General features: G+C 42.9%; 1 protein-coding gene across 1 annotated transcript in view; it reads left to right on the top strand.

Moving 5' to 3' along the window:
- The window catches only part of TMEM163 (transmembrane protein 163), a 159,782-nt gene that overhangs the window by 107,412 nt on the left and 31,499 nt on the right, over positions 1-20,871 (top strand). Inside the window, exon 5 of the mRNA XM_048869220.1 lies at positions 2,117-2,213. Coding sequence (XP_048725177.1) covers positions 2,117-2,213 — 97 coding nt within the window. The remainder of the gene's footprint in view (positions 1-2,116; positions 2,214-20,871) is intronic.

Below are 20,871 nucleotides of genomic sequence, written 5' to 3'. Positions count from 1 at the left end.
ACATCGCGAATCTTAGCCCCCGGCAAGCAGCAGACTTCTCGGTTTTCCCGGTCAGGGCGGCAGATAGATGACTCAGTCCCCCGGAGGAGAGAGTCCCCGACCACCACCACCCGCCTTCTCCTCTTGGGAGTGGTGGTCGTGGAACCCCCAACCTCAGGACATCGCATCTCATGCCTTCCAACCAGCGGAGTCTCCTTCTGCTTTCTCGGCCCAGACATATCATCTGGTCCACTCTCCGCAACGATACCTGTGGAGAGAACATGAAAGCGGTTAGTTACCTGTGTCTGTGTTACGGGAACCCGGACATTCCGCTTACCTCTTCTGGAGGTCACATGTTGCCAAGCTTCTTCACTGGCCTCTTGGCTCCTCTGTGCAACCTGCTCTATATCTTTAGAGCTTTGTGCCCCTAGAAGCCTATCCTGAGTTTTGTCCAGAAAATCCTCAGTTTCTCGTATGCAACGCAGGGTCGTTATCTGTTGCTCCAGACCTTCAATCTTCTCTTCCAATATGGAGACCAGCTTGCACTTTGTACAGACAAAGTCGCTTCTGTCCTGTGGAAGAAAGACAAACATAGCACATCCAGTGCAGGTCACAACAGCTGAACCCCCCCCTTCCATATCACTTTCCTACTATGAGCTTCCTCAGAGCAGTTTGCAAGACGTAAGCCTCACTGGGCTCACTCCAGCATCCTGGCATAAAGGTGATCCTCACTGCATCCTTTACTCAAAGTTTCAGTGGCCAGAGATTGTCAAGGGGGTGGTGGAAAGTGGCCTCAGTGCTCTTCAGGATCTGGCCCTCTGCTTCTGTTAGTGAACGAAGTGCTGGAATGCTGCATCTACCCCATTGCTGCACCTGCATTTCTTGACCTTAGCAGAGCAATGCAATCACATTGCAGTCCCTAAACCGAGCTTGATGTGAATGTAACATGTTTTGCCAAACTGCCAGATGGGCTAATGTCTAAATTGTTAAAAATAGTAGCACAGTGCTGTTCTAATTATAGCATCCTCAGATTGTTCTAACAGATAGGCGCCAAGACACTGAATACCGGACAAAGAAAATTGCTACTTTCTTTTAGCAAAGTTGAAAGAAAAATATATTTGTAGCAATCCGATTTCTACAAATATTTAGCATTTTAAATATTGTACTGTTTTAAATTTGCTGTTGCTGTATTTTATATACTTCTTATGTACCAACTACAGAATACTTCTAATAAAGTAGATTTACCAAGAGAATCAAACTGCGTATTGCTATAAATGTATTGATACTGTAATGGATGGATTAGTATTTGGGTGCACCACTTTCCTCTACTGGAAGGAATCAGCTGTGTGTCCGTGCCCTATACTACTAACTGCAGAAGGCGAGTCTCTTCCAATTCAAAGAGGTGGGGCCCTGTGTTTTTGGATCAGAAATAGGAGTTTTGTCTCTGCTCTTGCTTTGAAATTGGGAGTGGCCATTGTGTGCATTGTAAGTCTGAACTGTGACTACTTCCTGTTCAAAACGTGCTTGTTTCACTGTTGCCTCATTCTCTCTTCATCCCTCTAGCTCCCTTTGTTTGCCTTCTTCACCTGTTTTGTTTTGGCATACAACAAGATTGTATTTTTTTGGGTAGGGACTGCCTTTGTACTTTAGTTCTGTGCATCACCTAGCACAATAGGACTCTGATCCCTGTTTGGGGCTTCTAGGCATTACTAGATCCATGGACATCCTGTAAGATAATAAAACCTGAAACATAGCTCTTCTGGTTACCAGTTGGGATTCATAATCTTCTCTTCCTTCAAGTTGGGGAAGAGACAACTGCAGCTCAGGTGTCAGGTTCCTGTGATGTTACCATCTAGATCCTCCAAATATCTTCCCATCATCCTCTAGTAAGAAAGGGGATTTAGACTGGAGAGGCCTGTCCACACAGAGTCAGAGCTATTCTTGCCAAATCTTTTCCAACTATTGTCCAGCATTTAAGAAGTGAAAAGGAATTGGGATTCTCTTCTGGTTCCAGCCTTTAATCCAAACCCTCATTCTTTAGCTCCTCCATATCAAGGATCATTAATGTTGTCCACTGTGTTGTTAATCAGAAGGTCTGAAAGCTCCAAATAAGCTCTCAACTTTTCTTTCTTTTCAGAGCCTGTGTCATCTTGGGTGTGATATTTCTTCTTTCAGCTGTATGTATAGTGGTCAAAGCCATCCATGACCTTGCGATGAAGTTGCTCCCAGAAGTGGTAAGACCATTCTTTTCTTTACGATGCTCTCCTAGTTCCCAGTCCTGCAATGGGCTGCAGGACGGCAGACCCTGCACCCTCATGAATTCCTATTATATTTAGTGGAGCTCCAGCAGGGGAAGGGGCCTGCCTGTGTAAACACCATTGTAGGGTCATGGTCTTAATGTGATATTTTTTCCATACTGTAAGGTATAATCTCCTGCTGAGGTACAAGTATGACCCACATTGACATTACAGGCCAAATCCTGCTCACTTTGATCATGTAAAGCTCCTGTTGAGGGCTGTAGGAGCTGATGTAAAGTGAGTAGGTTTGGACCTTAATGATGGTATTCAAGTGAGGTCTCTCTAGCCTAGGTACATTTTTTAATGAGGAGAATGTTTCCACAGCGCAAGACCCAACCAACTTGGGTGTATTGTTTTTAATGTGGAAAAATACTTGGGGATTGCATTTTTTGTTTTGCAGCTCCTGCCTCCACATCCAGAGACACGTGCAGGTGGCAGGAGAGAAACAGGTGAGGGAAGCATGCTTTAGCTTCCGCTGGGAGAAAGAGCTGGCTCTTCTAGCTGTCCCACCATGGGCATCGCAAAGGCTTTTCTCCTCCTCCCTGCTTTCAGTGCAGCTACAGAAGCCCGCCCAGCCTATCAGAGCAACCTTCGCCAGCAGCCCTCTCTTTCAGCTCAGTGCTTCCTCCCTTCCAACAGCACTCAGAGTCAGTCCCCCACATCCCTGTCTGTCCAAACTGGCTGCTCAATGGGAGAGCCGGAGGGCACCATTTCTATCAGCAGAAGAGCTTTCCTAGCCTTTACTGGCCCAAATATCTACAGCTGAACAAGCCCACAGCCCAGCGCACATGCTCAAGTTAGGATTGGGTGCACACACAGCTCTCTGAACACACCTGATTTGGGTGCTTCCAACCCCGCACACATGCAATGTGGGTGTGCACATAGACATGTGCAATGTTACTCTAAAAATTTGCCCGGGGGCGTTTCTTTGCCAACTTCTCCTCTCCCCCCACATCATCAGATCAGCACCCTGGCCACCTGCTTTAACTAGGAGATAGAGGCAGGCCTGGAAACTACAAAATACAATCTCAAACTATTCTCCACACTTTTAAAAACACAAGTGGTCTACATGGGGTTTTATTCTATGGAAACTTCTTTGTGGTTGGGCAAAAACCACTAAATTAAAAGTCTACATGCAATACTTTATTGGGAGTTACATACTCATCAAGAGTAGAGCAAGCCCTGGTGGGCTTAAGTATTATATTTCCTTTAATTAGAAAGAATATTCACATCTAAATATATGCTCCTGGATGTACGTAACAGCAGCAAGCCATGCAGGGAGGCTTCTGTAAGAGGCAGAATAACCATCTTATGGCAGTATAGTGGTCTATGGCAAATGAATTTGGAAGGGTTAGCATATTTCTCTGTGGGCAAATGTCTACAGTATAAAAACCAATTAGATAAGAGAGCCCAAAGAGTGAACTGGCATGGAAATCACACAGACTAGAAGTAATGCTTTTAGATTAGGGTCATCTCTCTCAAATGGGCCTCAGTTCAAGGGATGTCACCTATATTAGTCTCAAAGTTCCTTACATTCATACAAATTTGGTGTCTCCTCGCTTTTATTTTTGAAACTTCTTTACATCAGAAATAAGGAATCTTGAAAGTGGGGTTGTAAAATGTTTGTGCCCTAAAGGGATGAATCTCCCAACATTTGGGGATGTGATTTTTTGAAATTTGTTTTGCATTGGAGTGAAAACACTAGACACACACCTACCCCAGAATAGCCAATAGCCTGGTTAGGACACTCACCTAAGATTTGGGAGATCTGGGTTCAAGTCCCTGCTGTGCCTGAGGCCGAGCGCCCAGATCACCAGCTGTTGGGGGCGGGGAATCAGACGGTCTGTCTCTATTTCAGTGAATCAGCATTTTCTGAAGAAAAAATTGTTTCACTGAAGAATTCTAGTCTTCTTTAGCGATATTAGTCTGATGCCTTTCATGAGTGCTGCATTCACATACACACAGATAAGAGTGACAACAGGGAAATGTAGCTAGGCTGGTTGAGTGTGCGGGCACCTAATAATATGGCAAGCACCACACACACACACACACGCACACTTAGGAGTTTTCAGAATGTGAGAGACCAAAGAATTTTACCTGGAAAGCTGTTGCTGTTAAAATGCAAAAAAACAATGCTGTTGATATTTCTCTCTTACTGTTCAGGGCCATTTATAATATATGGCAGGAATTCTCCTTTGCAAGTCTTTTCATATTTCAGGCTCTCCATGTACAACCAATTCACTGAGAATTTGCATGGCGCTAGGAGTCAAGTGAATATATGGGCAATCCAGGAATTAAAATGGAAAGTGTGGAGACTGAGAGAACAACATTACACTAGAGATATTGCTGCCCATAATCTCCAGTGGGGCCATTTGCCTAAAGGCTGCAGGACTCTAAATATTTAGTGGCAATTACTCCTCTTTAATAGGGACCCCACTTCAGATCGAGCGGTGCTTAGTTCTTCTGTGCCTGAATCTAATACTGATTCTATCCGTTGGCTCATATTAATAGCTCTGCTTTAGCTGCTCAGGCCCTATCCCAGTGCAGACAGTTCCTCCTCCCAACTGCATGGACCTTTTCAAGGGACAGATATGTTTTCTGTGTAGTTCTGCAGCTCCCAAAACAAAACAATGAAACAGTGTCTTCCATTAATGGAAAACCTGCTTAAATGGAATGAACTGTCCCCACCAGCATGTCCTGATGATGAGGATTGTTCTATATTGGTATCTCTATAGTGATGCCTGAGGAGGAGGTTTTGTTTGCTCTTCCTTGGAGCACCAGCTAACGTGTAGTTTATATGACTGATTTATAGTATCAATATTGTTATATTTTGTGGATATATTATTACCTCATAGAGCTATAATATATGCATCTACATGGCAACTAGATCTGGGTGAATTTTTGGGCAAAATTTATTTGCTGGAAAATGCCATTTTGGGTTCCCTGATACAATTAGAGAATTAGGGTCAAATCTGGCGAACAGTTTTGGCCAAAAATTGACTTACTTAAAAAAGACAAAATGTTTTGTTTAGACTTCTAAAAAATGCAATATTTCAACTTTTTGTTTCAAAATGATGTTTCACTTTGAAATATGACTAAATTTGTTTTAAAACAAGGGGGGGGGGTAGGTTAAAACACACCTGAAAATGAAATGAAACTAAAAAAACCCTTCAAAATAATTGCATTTTGGTTCAAGCTAAATGTTTTGTTTGACCCAAAATGAAATTACCTTTTTAAGTTTCAGCAAGAAAAACTGAAAAATTTCCAGTTGGAGTTGACCTGAAATGTAATTCTTTTTGGATTTTTCTGTTCAGCCGTCACACCAAAATGTTCTATTATTCACTCAGCTCTAGTGGCAAAGGTATCGAGTGGTACAGCATAATCTGCCCCATCCTTCATGCACAGCAGCACAATATCCAATTCCATGTCAAGATGGTGACTGTGAATACAATCTCTGGGGCTGATTCTAATCTTGTACTGGCGTTCCATTGATGTCAGTGGAGTTACGGTGGTGATGTGAGAGCAGAACATGCAGGGCCAGTAACCCCACAAAAACCAGAGGCATTACACCAGTGTAACGAGGTCCAAATTCGATCCAGACTATATAATCCAATGCAAATTGCACAGGGGAGCTACATTGCATGGCTTTTTGTGTGTGTGTAATTTATACTCAGATCTGCCTTGCCTGGAGCAGAGGTCATACAGAGCAGAGGGTAACTTTTTAAAACATTGTGTGAAATTTTAGCAGCATGATTCTGATTTCAAGGGGAATCACGTGGCTAAAACCCCCATATTGCCACTGGAAAATGCAACCCTTCATGTTCAAATGTTGAGCACAAAACTATCATTGTCAGTCTGTTTTAAGACAGGGAAGGTTCAGAATGTGCAGCCCTACTTTTCTTTTGGACTCAATTTGCACGGCATTTTGTGTGAAAAAAAATGGTAGATTGAACCATTGCCGGAAGTACAAAGCTTTATTTTTCATCTTTGATATACACAGTAAATTACATAGACTTTGTCAGGATTATATATACAAAGTGGAGGGGGCAGATATAATTTCTTTGAGCTCAACTCTAATTTGCATAATTTTTAGAACAAATAATTGAAGAAATGAACAAGTATTGAATGAGAAATGTATCAAATAATTATGTATCAATTTGTTAATTATAAGCTGTCTTGGTTAAATGCCTCAAAGGGTAGTCAGCCCCCTCTGAATTGTTCTGAAATAATTATGCTAACCTTATTGCATTTCCTGCCATGTATAATATGGGTCATTTCATTCATCAGTTTTTAATGTGCCAGTAAGATAAAAGGCATTTCCTCAGAATGAATGTGCAAGATCCTTCATTGAAGGATTGACCTGTTCTTGAAATAGATTTCAGAAAGGGAAAAATTAATAGTGTGTGTCATAAATATAAAGGGAAGGGTAAACCCCTTTGAAATCCCTCCTGGCCAGGGGAAAGCTCCTCTCACCTGTAAAGGGTTAAGAAGCTAAAGGTAACCTCGCTGGCACCTGACCAAAATGACCAATGAGGAGACAAGATACTTTCAAAAGCTGGGAGGAGGGAGAGAAACAAAGGGTCTGTGTCTGTCTGTATGCTGCTTCTTGCCAGGGACAGAACAGGAATGGAGTCTTAGAACTTTTAGTAAGTAATCTAGCTAGGTATGTGTTAGATTATGATTTCTTTAAATGGCTGAGAAAAGCATTGTGCTGAATAGAATAACTATTTCTGTCTGTGTATCTTTTTTGTAACTTAAGGTTTTGCCTAGAGGGGTTCTCTATGTTTTGGAATCTAATTACCCTGTAAGATATCTACCATCCTGATTTTACAGGGGGGATTTCTTTATTTCTATTTACTTCTATTTTTTATTAAAAGTCTTCTTGTAAAACACTGAATGCTTTTTCATTGTTCTCAGATCCAAGGGTTTGGGTCTGTGGCCACCTATGCAAATTGGTGAGGCTTTTTATCCAACATTTCCCAGGAAAGGGGGGGTGCAAGTGTTGGGAGGATTGTTCATTGCCCTTAAGATCCAAGGGTCTGGGTCTGTAGTCACCTAGGCAAATTGGTGAGGCTTTTTACCAAACCTTGTCCAGGAAGTGGGGTGCAAGGTTTTGGGAAGTATTTTGGGGGGAAAGACGCGTCCAAACAGCTCTTCCCCAGTAACCAGTATTAGTTTGGTGGTGGTAGCGGCCATTCCAAGGATAACGGGTGTAATATTTTGTACCTTGGGGAAGTTTTGACCTAAGCTGGTAAAGATAAGCTTAGGAGGTTTTTCATGCAGGTCCCCACATCTGTACCCTAGAGTTCAGAGTGGGGGAGGAACCTTGACATGGTGGCACAGTGGTGGGATTAACCTGAAATCATTTTGAGATCCAGTTGAGATTTTTTGAACTAGAAATACAGATTTTAAAAAGGAAATTTTTTTTTTCCTTTGAAAAGGAGTCCAGAAAGCAGTTGAAACTGAAAGCTGAAACTGTGGCCAAGCAGAGACAAAAGGGGATTATCTTGTGAATTGCAGGTTTTCTTTGCCTGGAGGCAGGGTACTTAACTCCTGCAGGGAAATTCACAGTCTTCCAACCCAGAGGTTTTTTTTTCTTTTCTTCCTAAAAGTAAATAGGGGGTGTGTGTTCTACCCATTTGCTTTTTCTTTGGGCTGGGTAAGCAGGTTTCCAAGTAGTTGGAGGTTTTTTGCTTTAATTTGGGCCCAGAGCAGAGACAAGGGAATTGTTTTTTTCTGTAGGCTGACAGTCACTATCAGAGAATAGGTATTCTATTCCAGCACAGCAAAATTTTACAGCCACGTTTTGTTTGTTTATTTCTAAACCTCGGGTGTAAAGTTAGTTAAAAACAGAGAGGTTAGAATGACCAAATCCTCAGCTCGACTACAGCTGGAATTAGCCAAATTTCAGGCTGAGGAAAAACAAAGGGAACATGAAAGACAGATAGAACTCATGCGGCTGGAAATGGAAGCAAGGGACAAAGAAATGGAAGCAAGGGCCAAAGAACTGGAGGAGAAGGAAAAAGAGAGGAAGCATGTGGAGGAGGTGGAGAAGATAAAGGCCCAGCAGAATATACCAACAAACCCTAGCAATCCTTCTCCAGGTACCACTTCCCATCCCAGAAAGTTCCCCACCTACAAGGCAGGTGATGATACTGAGGCCTTCTTAGAGAACTTCGAAAGGGCCTGCCTTGGGTACAACATCTCTACTGACCAATACATGGTAGAGCTGAGGCCGCAGCTCAGTGGACCCTTAGCTGAGGTGGCAGCTGAAATGCCTAAAGAACACATGAACAAGTATGAACTGTTTAAATCCAAGGCGAGAGTCAGAATGGGGATAACACCCGAGCAGTCTCGTCGGAGGTTCAGAGCCCTAAGGTGGAAACCAGACATGTCATTTACCCGACATGCCTACCACATTGTGAAACATTGGGATGCCTGGATATCAGGAGCAAGTGTTGAATCTCCAGTAAATTTGCCCTTCCTAATGCAAATGGAACAATTCTTAGAGGGTGTTCCTGAGGAAATAGAAAGATACATCCTAGATGGGAAACCCAAAACTGTAATTGAGGCAGGAGAGATTGGAGCCAGATGGGTGGAGGTGGCAGAGAAGAAGAAAACTGGTCGCAGTTGGAGCGGAGACCAGAAGGGACCACCCCAGACCACACCCTATTACCGGGGGCCGCCCAAAGCCCCACCTACCTCCCAAAGAACCCTCCAGACCCCTTATCGTCCCACCACCCCGTTCTCCAGCAGCCCTCCTCGCCCCAGTGACCCGTCAGCTGGACGATGTTTTAAATGTAACGAGCTGGGGCATGTAAAGGCCAACTGCCCCAAGAACCCCAACAGATTACAGTTCATTGCACCGGAATCACACCAGAGGTCCACAGGCCCAGATACCTCCCAGATACCCTTGGAGCGGAGGGAAACTGTGAGTGTGGGCGGGAAGAAGGTCACCGCGTGGAGGGACACCGGAGCACAAGTGTCAGCTATCCATGCTTCCTTAGTGGACCCCAATTTAATCAACCCAGAGATCCAAGTGACGATTCAACCCTTCAAGTCCAACTCTTTCAATTTGCCTACAGCCAAGTTGCCTGTCCAGTACAAGGGCTGGTCAGGAATGTGGACTTTTGCAGTCTATGATGATTATCCCATACCCATGCTGTTGGAGGAAGACTTGGCCAATCATGTGAAGCAGGCCAAGAGGGTGGGAATGGTCACCCGCAGCCAGGCTAAACAAGCCGTGAGGCCTAGCTCTGTTCCGGAAACTTCTATCAGGACCCAGTCAGAGGTGATGGACCCGGACCCCAGGCCAATGTCTGCAACAGCAGTAGTGGATCCAGTCCCAGAGACCCAGACGGAACCAGTCCCAGAACCGGAACCAGCCAAACAACCAACACCAGACCCCGTGCCAGCACTGAATCCAGTACTTGCAACCTCAACACCAGAGGGCCCCACTGAACCTGAACTGGCAGCAGCCGATAACCCTACACAAGAGGCTCAGCCGGAGCCTGAATCCCAACATAGTGCACCAGCGGAGAGCGGTTCACAGTCAACAGAAACAGCTCCATCCCCTATATCGCTTCCAGAGGGACCAAGCCTAGGTCCACAATCCAATGAGGGACTGATGTCTCCAGCATCAAGGGAACAGTTCCAGACCGAACAGGAAGCAGATGAAAGCCTCCAGAGAGCTTGGACGGCAGCACGGAGCAACCCACCGCCTCTCAGCTCTTCTAATCGATCCAGGTTTGTTATAGAAAGAGGACTTTTATACAAGGAAACTCTTTCTGGTGGACACCAGGAAGACTGGCATCCTCAGAGACAGTTGGTAGTTCCAACTAAATACCGGGCCAAGCTCTTGAGCTTAGCCCATGATCACCCTGGTGGCCATGCTGGGGTGAACAGGACCAAAGACCGTTTGGGGGGGTCATTCCACTGGGAGGGAATGGGCAAGGATGTTTCTACCTATGTCCAGTCTTGTGAGGTGTGCCAAAGAGTGGGAAAACCCCAAGACCAGGTCAAAGCCCCTCTCCAGCCACTCCCCATCATTGAAGTTCCATTTCAGCGAGTAGCTGTGGATATTCTGGGTCCTTTTCCGAAAAAGACACCCAGAGGAAAGCAGTACATACTGACTTTCATGGATTTTGCCACCCGATGGCCGGAAGTAGTAGCTCTAAGCAACACCAGGGCTAAAAGTGTGTGCCAGGCACTAGCAGACATTTTTGCCAGGGTAGGTTGGCCCTCCGACATCCTCACCGATGCAGGGACTAATTTCCTGGCAGGAACTATGAAAAACCTTTGGGAAGCTCATGGGGTAAATCACTTGGTTGCCACTCCTTACCATCATCAAACAAATGGCATGGTGGAGAAGTTTAATGGAACTTTGGGGGCCATGATACGTAAATTTGTAAATGAGCACTCCAATGATTGGGACCTAGTGTTGCAGCAGTTGCTCTTTGCCTACAGAGCTGTACCACATCCCAGTTTAGGGTTTTCCCCATTTGAACTTGTATATGGCCGTGAGGTTAAGGGGCCATTGCAGTTGGTGAAGCAGCAATGGGAGGGATTTACACCGTCTCCAGGAACTAACATTCTGGACTTCGTAACCAACCTACAAAACACCCTCCGAACCTCTTTAGCCCTTGCTAGAGAAAACTTACAGGATGCTCAAAAAGAGCAAAAAGCCTGGTATGATAAGCATGCCAGAGAGCGTTCCTTCAAAGTAGGAGACCAGGTCATGGTCTTAAAGGCGCTCCAGGCCCATAAAATGGAAGCATCGTGGAAGGGCCATTCATGGTCCAGGAGCGCCTGGGAGCTGTTAATTATCTCATAGCATTCCCCACCTCCAACCGAAAGCCTAAGGTGTACCATATTAATTCTCTAAAGCCCTTTTATTCCAGAGAATTAAAGGTTTGTCAGTTTACAGCCCAGGGAGGAGACGACGCTGAGTGGCCTGAAGGTGTTTACTACGAAGGGAAATGTGCTGGTGGTGTGGAAGAGGTGAACCTCTCCATGACCCTTGGGCGTATGCAGCGACAGCAGATCCAGGAGCTGTGCACTAGCTACGCGCCAACATTCTCAGCCACCCCAGGACTGACTGAACGGGCATACCACTCCATTGACACAGGTAATGCTCACCCAATTAGGGTCCAACCTTACCGGGTGTCTCCTCAAGCTAAAACTGCTATAGAACGGGAGATCCAGGATATGTTACAGATGGGTGTAATCCGCCCCTCTGAAAGTGCATGGGCATCTCCAATGGTTCTAGTTCCCAAACCAGATGGGGAAATACGTTTTTGCGTGGACTACCGTAAGCTAAATGCTGTAACTCGCCCAGACAACTATCCCATGCCACGCACAGATGAACTATTAGAGAAACTGGGACGGGCCCAGTTCATCTCTACCTTGGACTTAACCAAGGGGTACTGGCAGGTACCGCTAGATGAATCTGCCAAGGAAAGGTCAGCCTTCATCACACATCTCGGGCTGTATGAATTTAATGTACTCCCTTTTGGGCTGCGAAATGCACCCGCCACTTTCCAAAGACTTGTAGATGGTCTCCTAGCGGGATTAGGAGAATATGCAGTCGCCTACCTTGACGATGTGGCCATATTTTTGGATTTCTGGGCAGACCACCTGGAACATCTACAAAAAGTCCTTGAGCGCATAAGGGAGGCAGGACTAACTGTTAAGGCTAAGAAGTGTCAAATAGGCCTAAACAGAGTGACTTACCTTGGACACCAGGTGGGTCAAGGAACTATCAGCCCCCTACAGGCCAAAGTGGATGCTATCCAAAAGTGGCCTGTCCCAAAGTCAAAGAAACAGGTTCAATCCTTCTTAGGCTTGGCCGGTTATTACAGACTATTTGTACCGCACTACAGCCAAATCGCTGCCCCACTGACAGACCTAACCAAAAGGAAACAGCCAAATGCTGTTCAGTGGACCGGAAAGTGTCAGAAGGCCTTTAACAAGCTTAAAGCGACACTCATGTCTGACCCTGTACTAAGGGCCCCAGACTTTGACAAACCGTTCCTAGTAACCACAGATGCATCTGAGCGTGGTGTGGGAGCAGTTTTAATGCAGAAAGGACCTGATCAAGAATTCCACCCTGTAGTGTTTCTCAGCAAAAAACTGTCTGAGAGGGAAAGCAACTGGTCAGTCACTGAAAAAGAATGTTACGCCATTGTCTATGCTCTGGAAAAGCTACGCCCATATGTTTGGGGACGGCGTTTCCACCTGCAAACCGACCATGCTGCACTGAAGTGGCTTCACACCGTCAAAGAAACTAACAAAAAACTTCTTCGGTGGAGTTTAGCTCTCCAAGATTTTGATTTCGACATCCAACACATCTCAGGAGCTTCTAACAAAGTGGCTGATGCACTCTCCCGTGAAAGTTTCCCAGAATCAACTGGTTAAAATCGTCCTTGAGATGTGGAAAATATTGTTAGTCTTTATGTACTTGGTAGTATATTTAGAGATGCATGTGTCTTATTAACTCTGTTTTTCCTAGAGCTCCAGGAAGAAATCCCAGCCAGTGTTTCACCCTAGCTGAGATTTGGGGGGCGTGTCATAAATATAAAGGGAAGGGTAAACCCCTTTGAAATCCCTCCTGGCCAGGGGAAAGCTCCTCTCACCTGTAAAGGGTTAAGAAGCTAAAGGTAACCTCGCTGGCACCTGACCAAAATGACCAATGAGGAGACAAGATACTTTCAAAAGCTGGGAGGAGGGAGAGAAACAAAGGGTCTGTGTCTGTCTGTATGCTGCTTCTTGCCAGGGACAGAACAGGAATGGAGTCTTAGAACTTTTAGTAAGTAATCTAGCTAGGTATGTGTTAGATTATGATTTCTTTAAATGGCTGAGAAAAGCATTGTGCTGAATAGAATAACTATTTCTGTCTGTGTATCTTTTTTGTAACTTAAGGTTTTGCCTAGAGGGGTTCTCTATGTTTTGGAATCTAATTACCCTGTAAGATATCTACCATCCTGATTTTACAGGGGGGATTTCTTTATTTCTATTTACTTCTATTTTTTATTAAAAGTCTTCTTGTAAAAAAACTGAATGCTTTTTCATTGTTCTCAGATCCAAGGGTTTGGGTCTGTGATCACCTATGCAAATTGGTGAGGCTTTTTATCCAACATTTCCCAGGAAAGGGGGGGTGCAAGTGTTGGGAGGATTGTTCATTGCCCTTAAGATCCAAGGGTCTGGGTCTGTAGTCACCTAGGCAAATTGGTGAGGCTTTTTACCAAACCTTGTCCAGGAAGTGGGGTGCAAGGTTTTGGGAAGTATTTTGGGGGGAAAGACGCGTCCAAACAGCTCTTCCCCAGTAACCAGTATTAGTTTGGTGGTGGTAGCGGCCATTCCAAGGATAACGGGTGTAATATTTTGTACCTTGGGGAAGTTTTGACCTAAGCTGGTAAAGATAAGCTTAGGAGGTTTTTCATGCAGGTCCCCACATCTGTACCCTAGAGTTCAGAGTGGGGGAGGAACCTTGACAGTGTGCTTTAAGTAAAAAGAAGAACAAATGGATTTCAAAGTATCAATGACTAAGGAGTCATCCCTCAGTTGCTTGACATAGCTGCATGCAGAAATGTTTTGTGCGTGGCATTTTGCTTTGGATTAGATGGAAATGCAATCTTGATTTTTTTAGCTATGTTACATGATGGATTTCTGCCGTAGAGTTCAGTTATCTCTTTGCTAATTCCAACCAAGATTAAACGAGTCCTCGGAGAATGACAGATTTATAAGCTAATGCAAATATCCTGTTTCAGGATCCCATCTTGTAAGGTGCTGAGTGCCACATCCTCAATTTAGATTGATTTACAGTGGAGGATGATCTGCCCCATTTTTATACTTGTATTTTGAGGCTCCTAAGCAAATTTAGAGATTTCAAAAACTGATAAATAAACAACAACAAACCCCATGAAGTGGCTTGCAGTGGAATGCTTTCCATGGAGGTCATGGCTTTTTGCAATACTTTTAACATTTCAAAGCCTTGGTATATGCTATATTTCTGGTTTTTTGTTCCCTTACCTAATGCGCCTGGGACTGTGCGCTGATTACTTATGAAATGCCTGAAGGGCAGAATTTGAAGTGGTAAATGAGTGTGGTTTTGTGTGTGTGTGTCTCAGATACTTGGCAATGTATGCTGTTCTGTATATAATACAAAAAAGTCTGCACTGAACAATGACATAGCCCTTTGGGAAAGTTGGATAATAAATTAATTATGTATAAGTTGTTACTATTCTGGGGAACAGAAGTTTGTTTAAAAGTGATTCAGAAATGAATTTGTCTCAAGTGCTGAAAACATAAGCACTTGTACTCCAGGGCTATTTGCAAGGACTGTGCTATAGAGTATATGTAGTGAGTAGTATAATGAATGTTTTTTCCAGTTATTGAGGTATAAATAACAGACAGAAACGTGCAGCTGAAGCTCCCATCACAGTCAATGGAAGTTTTGTGTGTGGTGGGCCTAGGCACAATGAATGGAGCACTACTAATGGAGAATGTGAGTGACAGATGGCCTCAAAATGGAGATTTGCCCCTTGTGTTACTATTAGGGGAATTAAATTTGCTGAGCAGCAGAACGTGTGCTTCGGGTCTCTCCCCCTGCTTGTAGGACACAGTAAGTTGATGAGACCTGTCCAGAGCAGATCCTACTACGTATTGTTCATCCACTCTTCAAAACACTTATTAGAGCTGTAAGCGCAAACTGAAAGGCATGAGTTACTTCTGCAGATTTAGAGATTGTTGTGTGTGTGCATACACGCACACAGAGGCTTGGCAGAATTTGTTTATTTTTAAGCTTTTTTTGATTATCAGTTTAAATTTTCACAGTTACATGGGAGAGTCAGACCATTATTTAAATGCCAGTAGACACAGATTTAAAAAGTTAAAGTTTTATCACCGATAAAATACAAATTGTCAACATATGTCAAAATACACAAAGCAAATATACTTAAATCAAACTCTGAAGTTCTCAAGCAGCATTTTTATTACATTGCCTATTTGTAAATTGATTATGTTTTTTCAATCGGTTGTGAGTACAGTGAAATTGACATTTACCGATAAAAATGTAATCCTTCCAAGCCTATACATATGTACAAGAGTACATATGTTTATGCTGCTTATTAAAAGGTATTGCTTATTTTTAATCTGCTCACTGGTGTATCGTTTTAGTCCTGTGCTGCTGTATTTTGATTTTTGGAGTTACCGCAATATGAAACGCTACATTTTGTTCTGTGCTAATGTGGTCCATGTGACATCCATCCTAGGACACTGAAATCTGACCGGTTTCAGAGGAACAGCCGTGTTAGTCTGTGTTCGCAAAAAGAAAAGGAGTACTTGTGGCACCTTAGAGACTAACCAATTTATTTGAGCATGAGCTTTCGTGAGCTACAGCTGATGAAGTGAGCTGTAGCTCACGAAAGCTCATGCTCAAATAAATTGGTTAGTCTCTAAGGTGCCACAAGTACTCCTTTTCTTTTTGAAATCTGACCATTGCTGGAGGTGCTAACATATTATAGTTCTGTAATTTATCATAGGGCTTTGTAGTTTATCCAGTGCTAACACCTCCACATATATAACGTGAGGAGTTATGTAATTTATCAAATGGATATCACTGACATGTTATATATCTATATAAATATAATGCTCTCTCAACAGTATTTTAATTAATACGTACGTTTAGACCTAAAGATTTTCACTCCTCATTTAACTTTTATTGGCATTAGTTCTTAGTTTTTAGCTTTTGTGTCCGACTATAGAAGTGTGATCATCCGTGTGTCATTAATGAAAGGAGGATTACATCTCAAAGCTTTAGGAAGGATCCTACACAGTGGCCCATGTTTCTCTCCAAAGAATAGAAGGAAACTCAGTAGCTGTGTTCATTTATGTGGTTGGAAAAATATTGACACTCCATTCTTTTGATGTCATGGTGTCTGGAATCCTATTCAGTTTGCAGCAATTTCTTGATCTTGAACTACTAGAACTGAAAATATGAGATGAGAAACATCAGAACTCAACTCGATCTGAGCTGTGAAACACTGTCTCTGAATGTGTTAGCACTTAACCTTGGAGCTTCTCTGATGGAAATTACGTGTCTTTTTGGGGGGAGAGGGTGACCCCCAAATACTAAATACTATTGGATAATATAATTAAATAAAATGCAATAATAAGGAAAATAGTGGGTTATCACTTGACCTGATACCACACACTCTTGTCTGTTAAGAAGGCTAAAAGGACTAGCGAAGAGACTGTTTTAATTTCACCTCGGGTTGTGAATCAATTTACTTTTACTACTTGTCAGTGTTTGCATTTTCCCAGATAATAGTGTAACACATGTAGTGTCAATGAAATTTAGTGTATGTCCTTATCAGTATGGCAAAGGATAACTTCTTGCAGGAGTAAGCAATTATCAGTCAATATTTCTGTCATTTGCTATAGCACATTGGAGAAATAATCCAGTTTGTACACAAAAGGCATGTAAGTCATATCAGAATTGTTTTCCTCCCCTGTATTTTAGTACATGAATATTCATTTGTAGTAGTTAACTCCTAACTATGCTTTATACCGCTGAACAAAAAATGAAAGAGGAACAGGAGGTAGTATAATGTAGTAGACCAAAGACCTGCAATTCCTGAGTTCTAATTCTGACTCTTCTACTTATTTGCTGTGTGGCCTTGGGAAATTCACTTAATCTCTCTGGGTTGAATTCAGCTGTTGCAGAAGTTGAAGCAATGTTTTCTGAGCTAATGAGAGTTGTACCTCCTTATGCTAGGGCTGAATTTGACTCTCTCTTTCTAAGTTTCTCCATTTGTAAAATCCAGAGTATAGTTACTCTTCCTCATACGGTTGGTACGAAGGTGACTTAGATAATCTTTGTAATGTGCTTGGAAAATGCACTGCACTAGATAAAAGTGTGGATTGTTATTGTCATTTAAAAATGATAAAAGGTTCAAAGTATATTTTGTATCACAGTAACTAACAAATATTGTTACAAAACTAAAATCCTAACACCTGTCCCCAGGGACTAGTTCTCAAAATAATGACTGGTGAACCTCAAAAGGTTGCCCAGGTGGTACAATGATAATACTTCCCCAGTTCATTGGGAGTGTTGTGACAACATTGTTAATGTTTGGGAGGCATGTAGCTACTGTGGTGCTGCTCATAAGAGTGTCTAAATAGAGAGCGAATGAGTGAGTTAAGTTGCCATCCTGATAAACATAAATGCTTTTCTTGTGGCATTTCAGCACTTCCAGAAATATGGAGAAGCAGAGAGAGAGCAAAGACGGTGGAGTCTGTTGGAGGGTGAGATGGGTGGAAGAGGTTCAGGAGGTATTGGAGGGGTGAGGTGAAAGTGTGTGTGTGGTTTAAGTTTGGAGTGGGAAGAAGATTTTTATAGTAACCAATCTGAGCAGAAGGTTTGGGTTTGTGTTTTTCAGGACTGGTTGCCTGTCCTTTATATATTGTTTTTCATCCATAGATCTCAAAGTAGCTTTCTGAAAAGGGGTAATAATGTGTCCTCTCCTGCTCTTGCATCTGACAAATACATTTTATTTGGCTGACCAAGTCCAGACAACTTGTATATAATAACTAGGATCACATATCATTACTAAAATCCTCACATTGGAACAGAGTCACATCAGTTCCCTGTTAATTTTTAAGTCATCAACTACCTGTGGGTTTTTTGGTTGGTTTTTTTGCGGGGGTGGGGGGAACGGGGTGCTCTTGGGGGTGTTTTTTGAGACTCCAAAGCAGTCTTGGGAAGAAGTAGGATCAAATTATCCAGTCATCTAGCTGACGTATGACAAATCCTTCTTTGTAGGCAGTCCGTGAGTTGGTTTCCCTCAGAGCGGCCTCTTGATTTGGTGCCCTATCTTCATTCAGGAAAATGATAATCATGGAGGATTTTTGGCCTCCTGTAGCATTTAGTACTTCCCTCTCAAGTTAACTTTCTCCTTGAGAAAATCCATAAGATGAACTGTGTCTACAGCCTGATAACAGATTAACCTAAACATGTCCTGAACATTGAGACGTTGACATATTTAAGCTCGTCAAAGGCCAATAGCAAGATGGGTGGTTATTGGCATAGATGCAACCAAAAAAATGTGGAGGCAAGAAATTCCTTTTCCTATTACTTGTTTGTCACCAGTGCAGAAACTGATTCAAGCTAGGGATGTAAATAACATGTAAAAACAATAACCATGTAACTGATTAAAATTCTATCGGTTATACGGTTAAATGTTTAACTGGGAAATTAGAGGTGCGGTGGGTGCTGCAGCACCCCCATGTTTTAGGTGGGGTCCTGACTGCTGGCCCGCACCTGGAGGTCCCAGCTTCCAGCCCCATCCCTGGGACTCTGCATGGGGTGACAGCAGAGCCCCTGGGCAGAGTTTAATCATTAACAGAAACTGATAAGGATTAGGCTTATCGTTTAAGCAGTTAAACTTTTCAAACAGGGTTGGAAACAGAGATAGGAGTGATGTAGAGGCTTTAATGGGTGGATTGCTCCATCTCCAGAGTAAACTCCAACAAATTGGGATGCTACTTTGACTCAGCATCCTTCAACAACAGATCACAAGTGCTAGGCCAGCAATATTGTAGCTTGATCAATGGGCAGGGATAGCCAGCTGGTTAAAGACCATCAGACAAGTTGAAGAAGGATTCCGATTTCCAGGAAGGAAAAGGCCTATTGAGATAGATATATACAGCTCTACGTACATGGAGAGAGTACCACAGATTTTTTTTCTCTCCCCCAGGTTTGGGATAGAAGCTAGGGAAGTAATTTCTTGATTGACAGAGAAGTCTGGCCTATTAGGTTGAATTTCCCCTTTTTGTGTCACAAGTAACTTTCTGAAAGTATTTTATGTAGATTTTAAGCTCTTAGGGACAAGGACCATTACTTCTTGCATGTCTGTAAAGCACTGAGAACATTATTGATAAATAATCATGACTGGTTTAGATTTCTCCTAGATGTTGATTACTGGATGGCTCAAGTGATTGATAATAGCATATGAAGACTTACACTTCAGATCTAATCTGACCATGCTGATAGCAAACAAAAGTTAGCATCTGTTTAGTGGCTTGTGTGAAATGAATTGATGGTCTCAATCCACTTTCAGCTGGACAACTAGTTGACCCTTTATATAAAGACAAACATTAATTCAAATGGCATTTTATATCCATTTGAAGTCAAAAGGTATAGACCATGGGTGAGTTACCCTAGCAAAGTGGGGAAGCTTGGAGTGCCATGTCTCATGAACTGAAGATTTTGTTCTCTAGGTATTTTAAGCAGGCCCTTTTCATGAGTCCTAAATTCATTCTAAAAATGTTTTTCTTGGACTTTGTAGCTCCTAAATTTATGGCTTGGGCCACAGAATCTCTTGAAAGCAGCATTCAGAACATTATGTTTGTATTATTTCTTATGAATATTCTGATTCTATGGAATTGCCCCATCTCAGCACTTCAACAGTACATATGCAAGTCTGGACAACCTCAAGATAATATTTGTACTAATAATAGATTATTCTATCTCTGTGTGAAGAGAATGCACATCTCCTCCTTGAATCAGACACTGGACTGTCAGATTGTTTTCTGACAACATAAGTGATTAAAATTCCTTCTCCTTTTGAAGTTAGCTTGTGAGACAGACCCTCTGGATTCTCAGCAGCTCCCTCCAGACTGATTAGTGAGAGCTTGTGGAAACCATTTATTATTTGGGTGAAAATTTGATTGGGATTTGGGTTTTTTTTTATGTTTGCATTGAAAACTGATGACTATTTATACATAAAAACCCACAGGTCTTTGAAATGGAAGCAGTAGTGTTTTTATTTCTTGGTACTCTATATGGAGTGGTTATTAGTTGTGCAGTGGTGTCAGATCTACAGATAATAGGGGATTAGGGCTAGCAATAAAGAAAACTGGAGGGAGACGGGGACAAAGGGAGAGGATGGGGTGGGGAACAGTTTGGTGACCCTTGTCACAGTTTCAGTGCACCTGTATTCCCCCACCATAGTCCACAAAGGGCATGTACTTTAGGCTTCTGGGTCCCAGCCATCACTTTTCCTGGGCAGCAACTGGTCTCTCACTCTGTCTTGACTGGGGATTTTAAGGCTGCACCGCTCCCTGATCTATACTGTGATATCACCAGACAGCCTAAAAAGGCCAGTGCCTGCGATTTGCTTTCTTGCCAAGGGCTATGACTGGTGTATTGTCCATAGTTATAAATTACCACATAACTCCTTCTAAACAAGCACATTTATTCTTAAGGGGAAAGCATTAAAACAATAAAAGAAGCTACATGCATGCTAAAAAGCTACCAGAGATCACTCCAACTCTGACCAAGCATCTGGAAGTTTACAGGTTTCCCCGGGGTTACAAGTTCATATCCATCTCAGACCAGAAAGAAGGGTGGGTAGATCAGCTGTTTCTTTATACAGGTCAGTCCTTTGATTTTGGCTTTCTGTAACAGATAATCACCCTTGCCTTAGGCTTCAAGAGGCTGGGTTTTTGCATAACGAGAGGTGGGGAAATCTGCATTCATAATCTCTGCCTAGGAATTCCCCAGGAAATCCACTTAACACTTATTGTCCCAGAA

This window comes from Caretta caretta, chromosome 11, assembly GCF_965140235.1.
Source record: "Caretta caretta isolate rCarCar2 chromosome 11, rCarCar1.hap1, whole genome shotgun sequence".
In the NCBI taxonomy this organism is placed as follows: Eukaryota; Metazoa; Chordata; order Testudines; family Cheloniidae; genus Caretta; species Caretta caretta.
The sequence above is the reverse complement of the archived record's forward strand: the minus strand, read 5'-3'. Positions and strand labels throughout refer to the sequence as shown.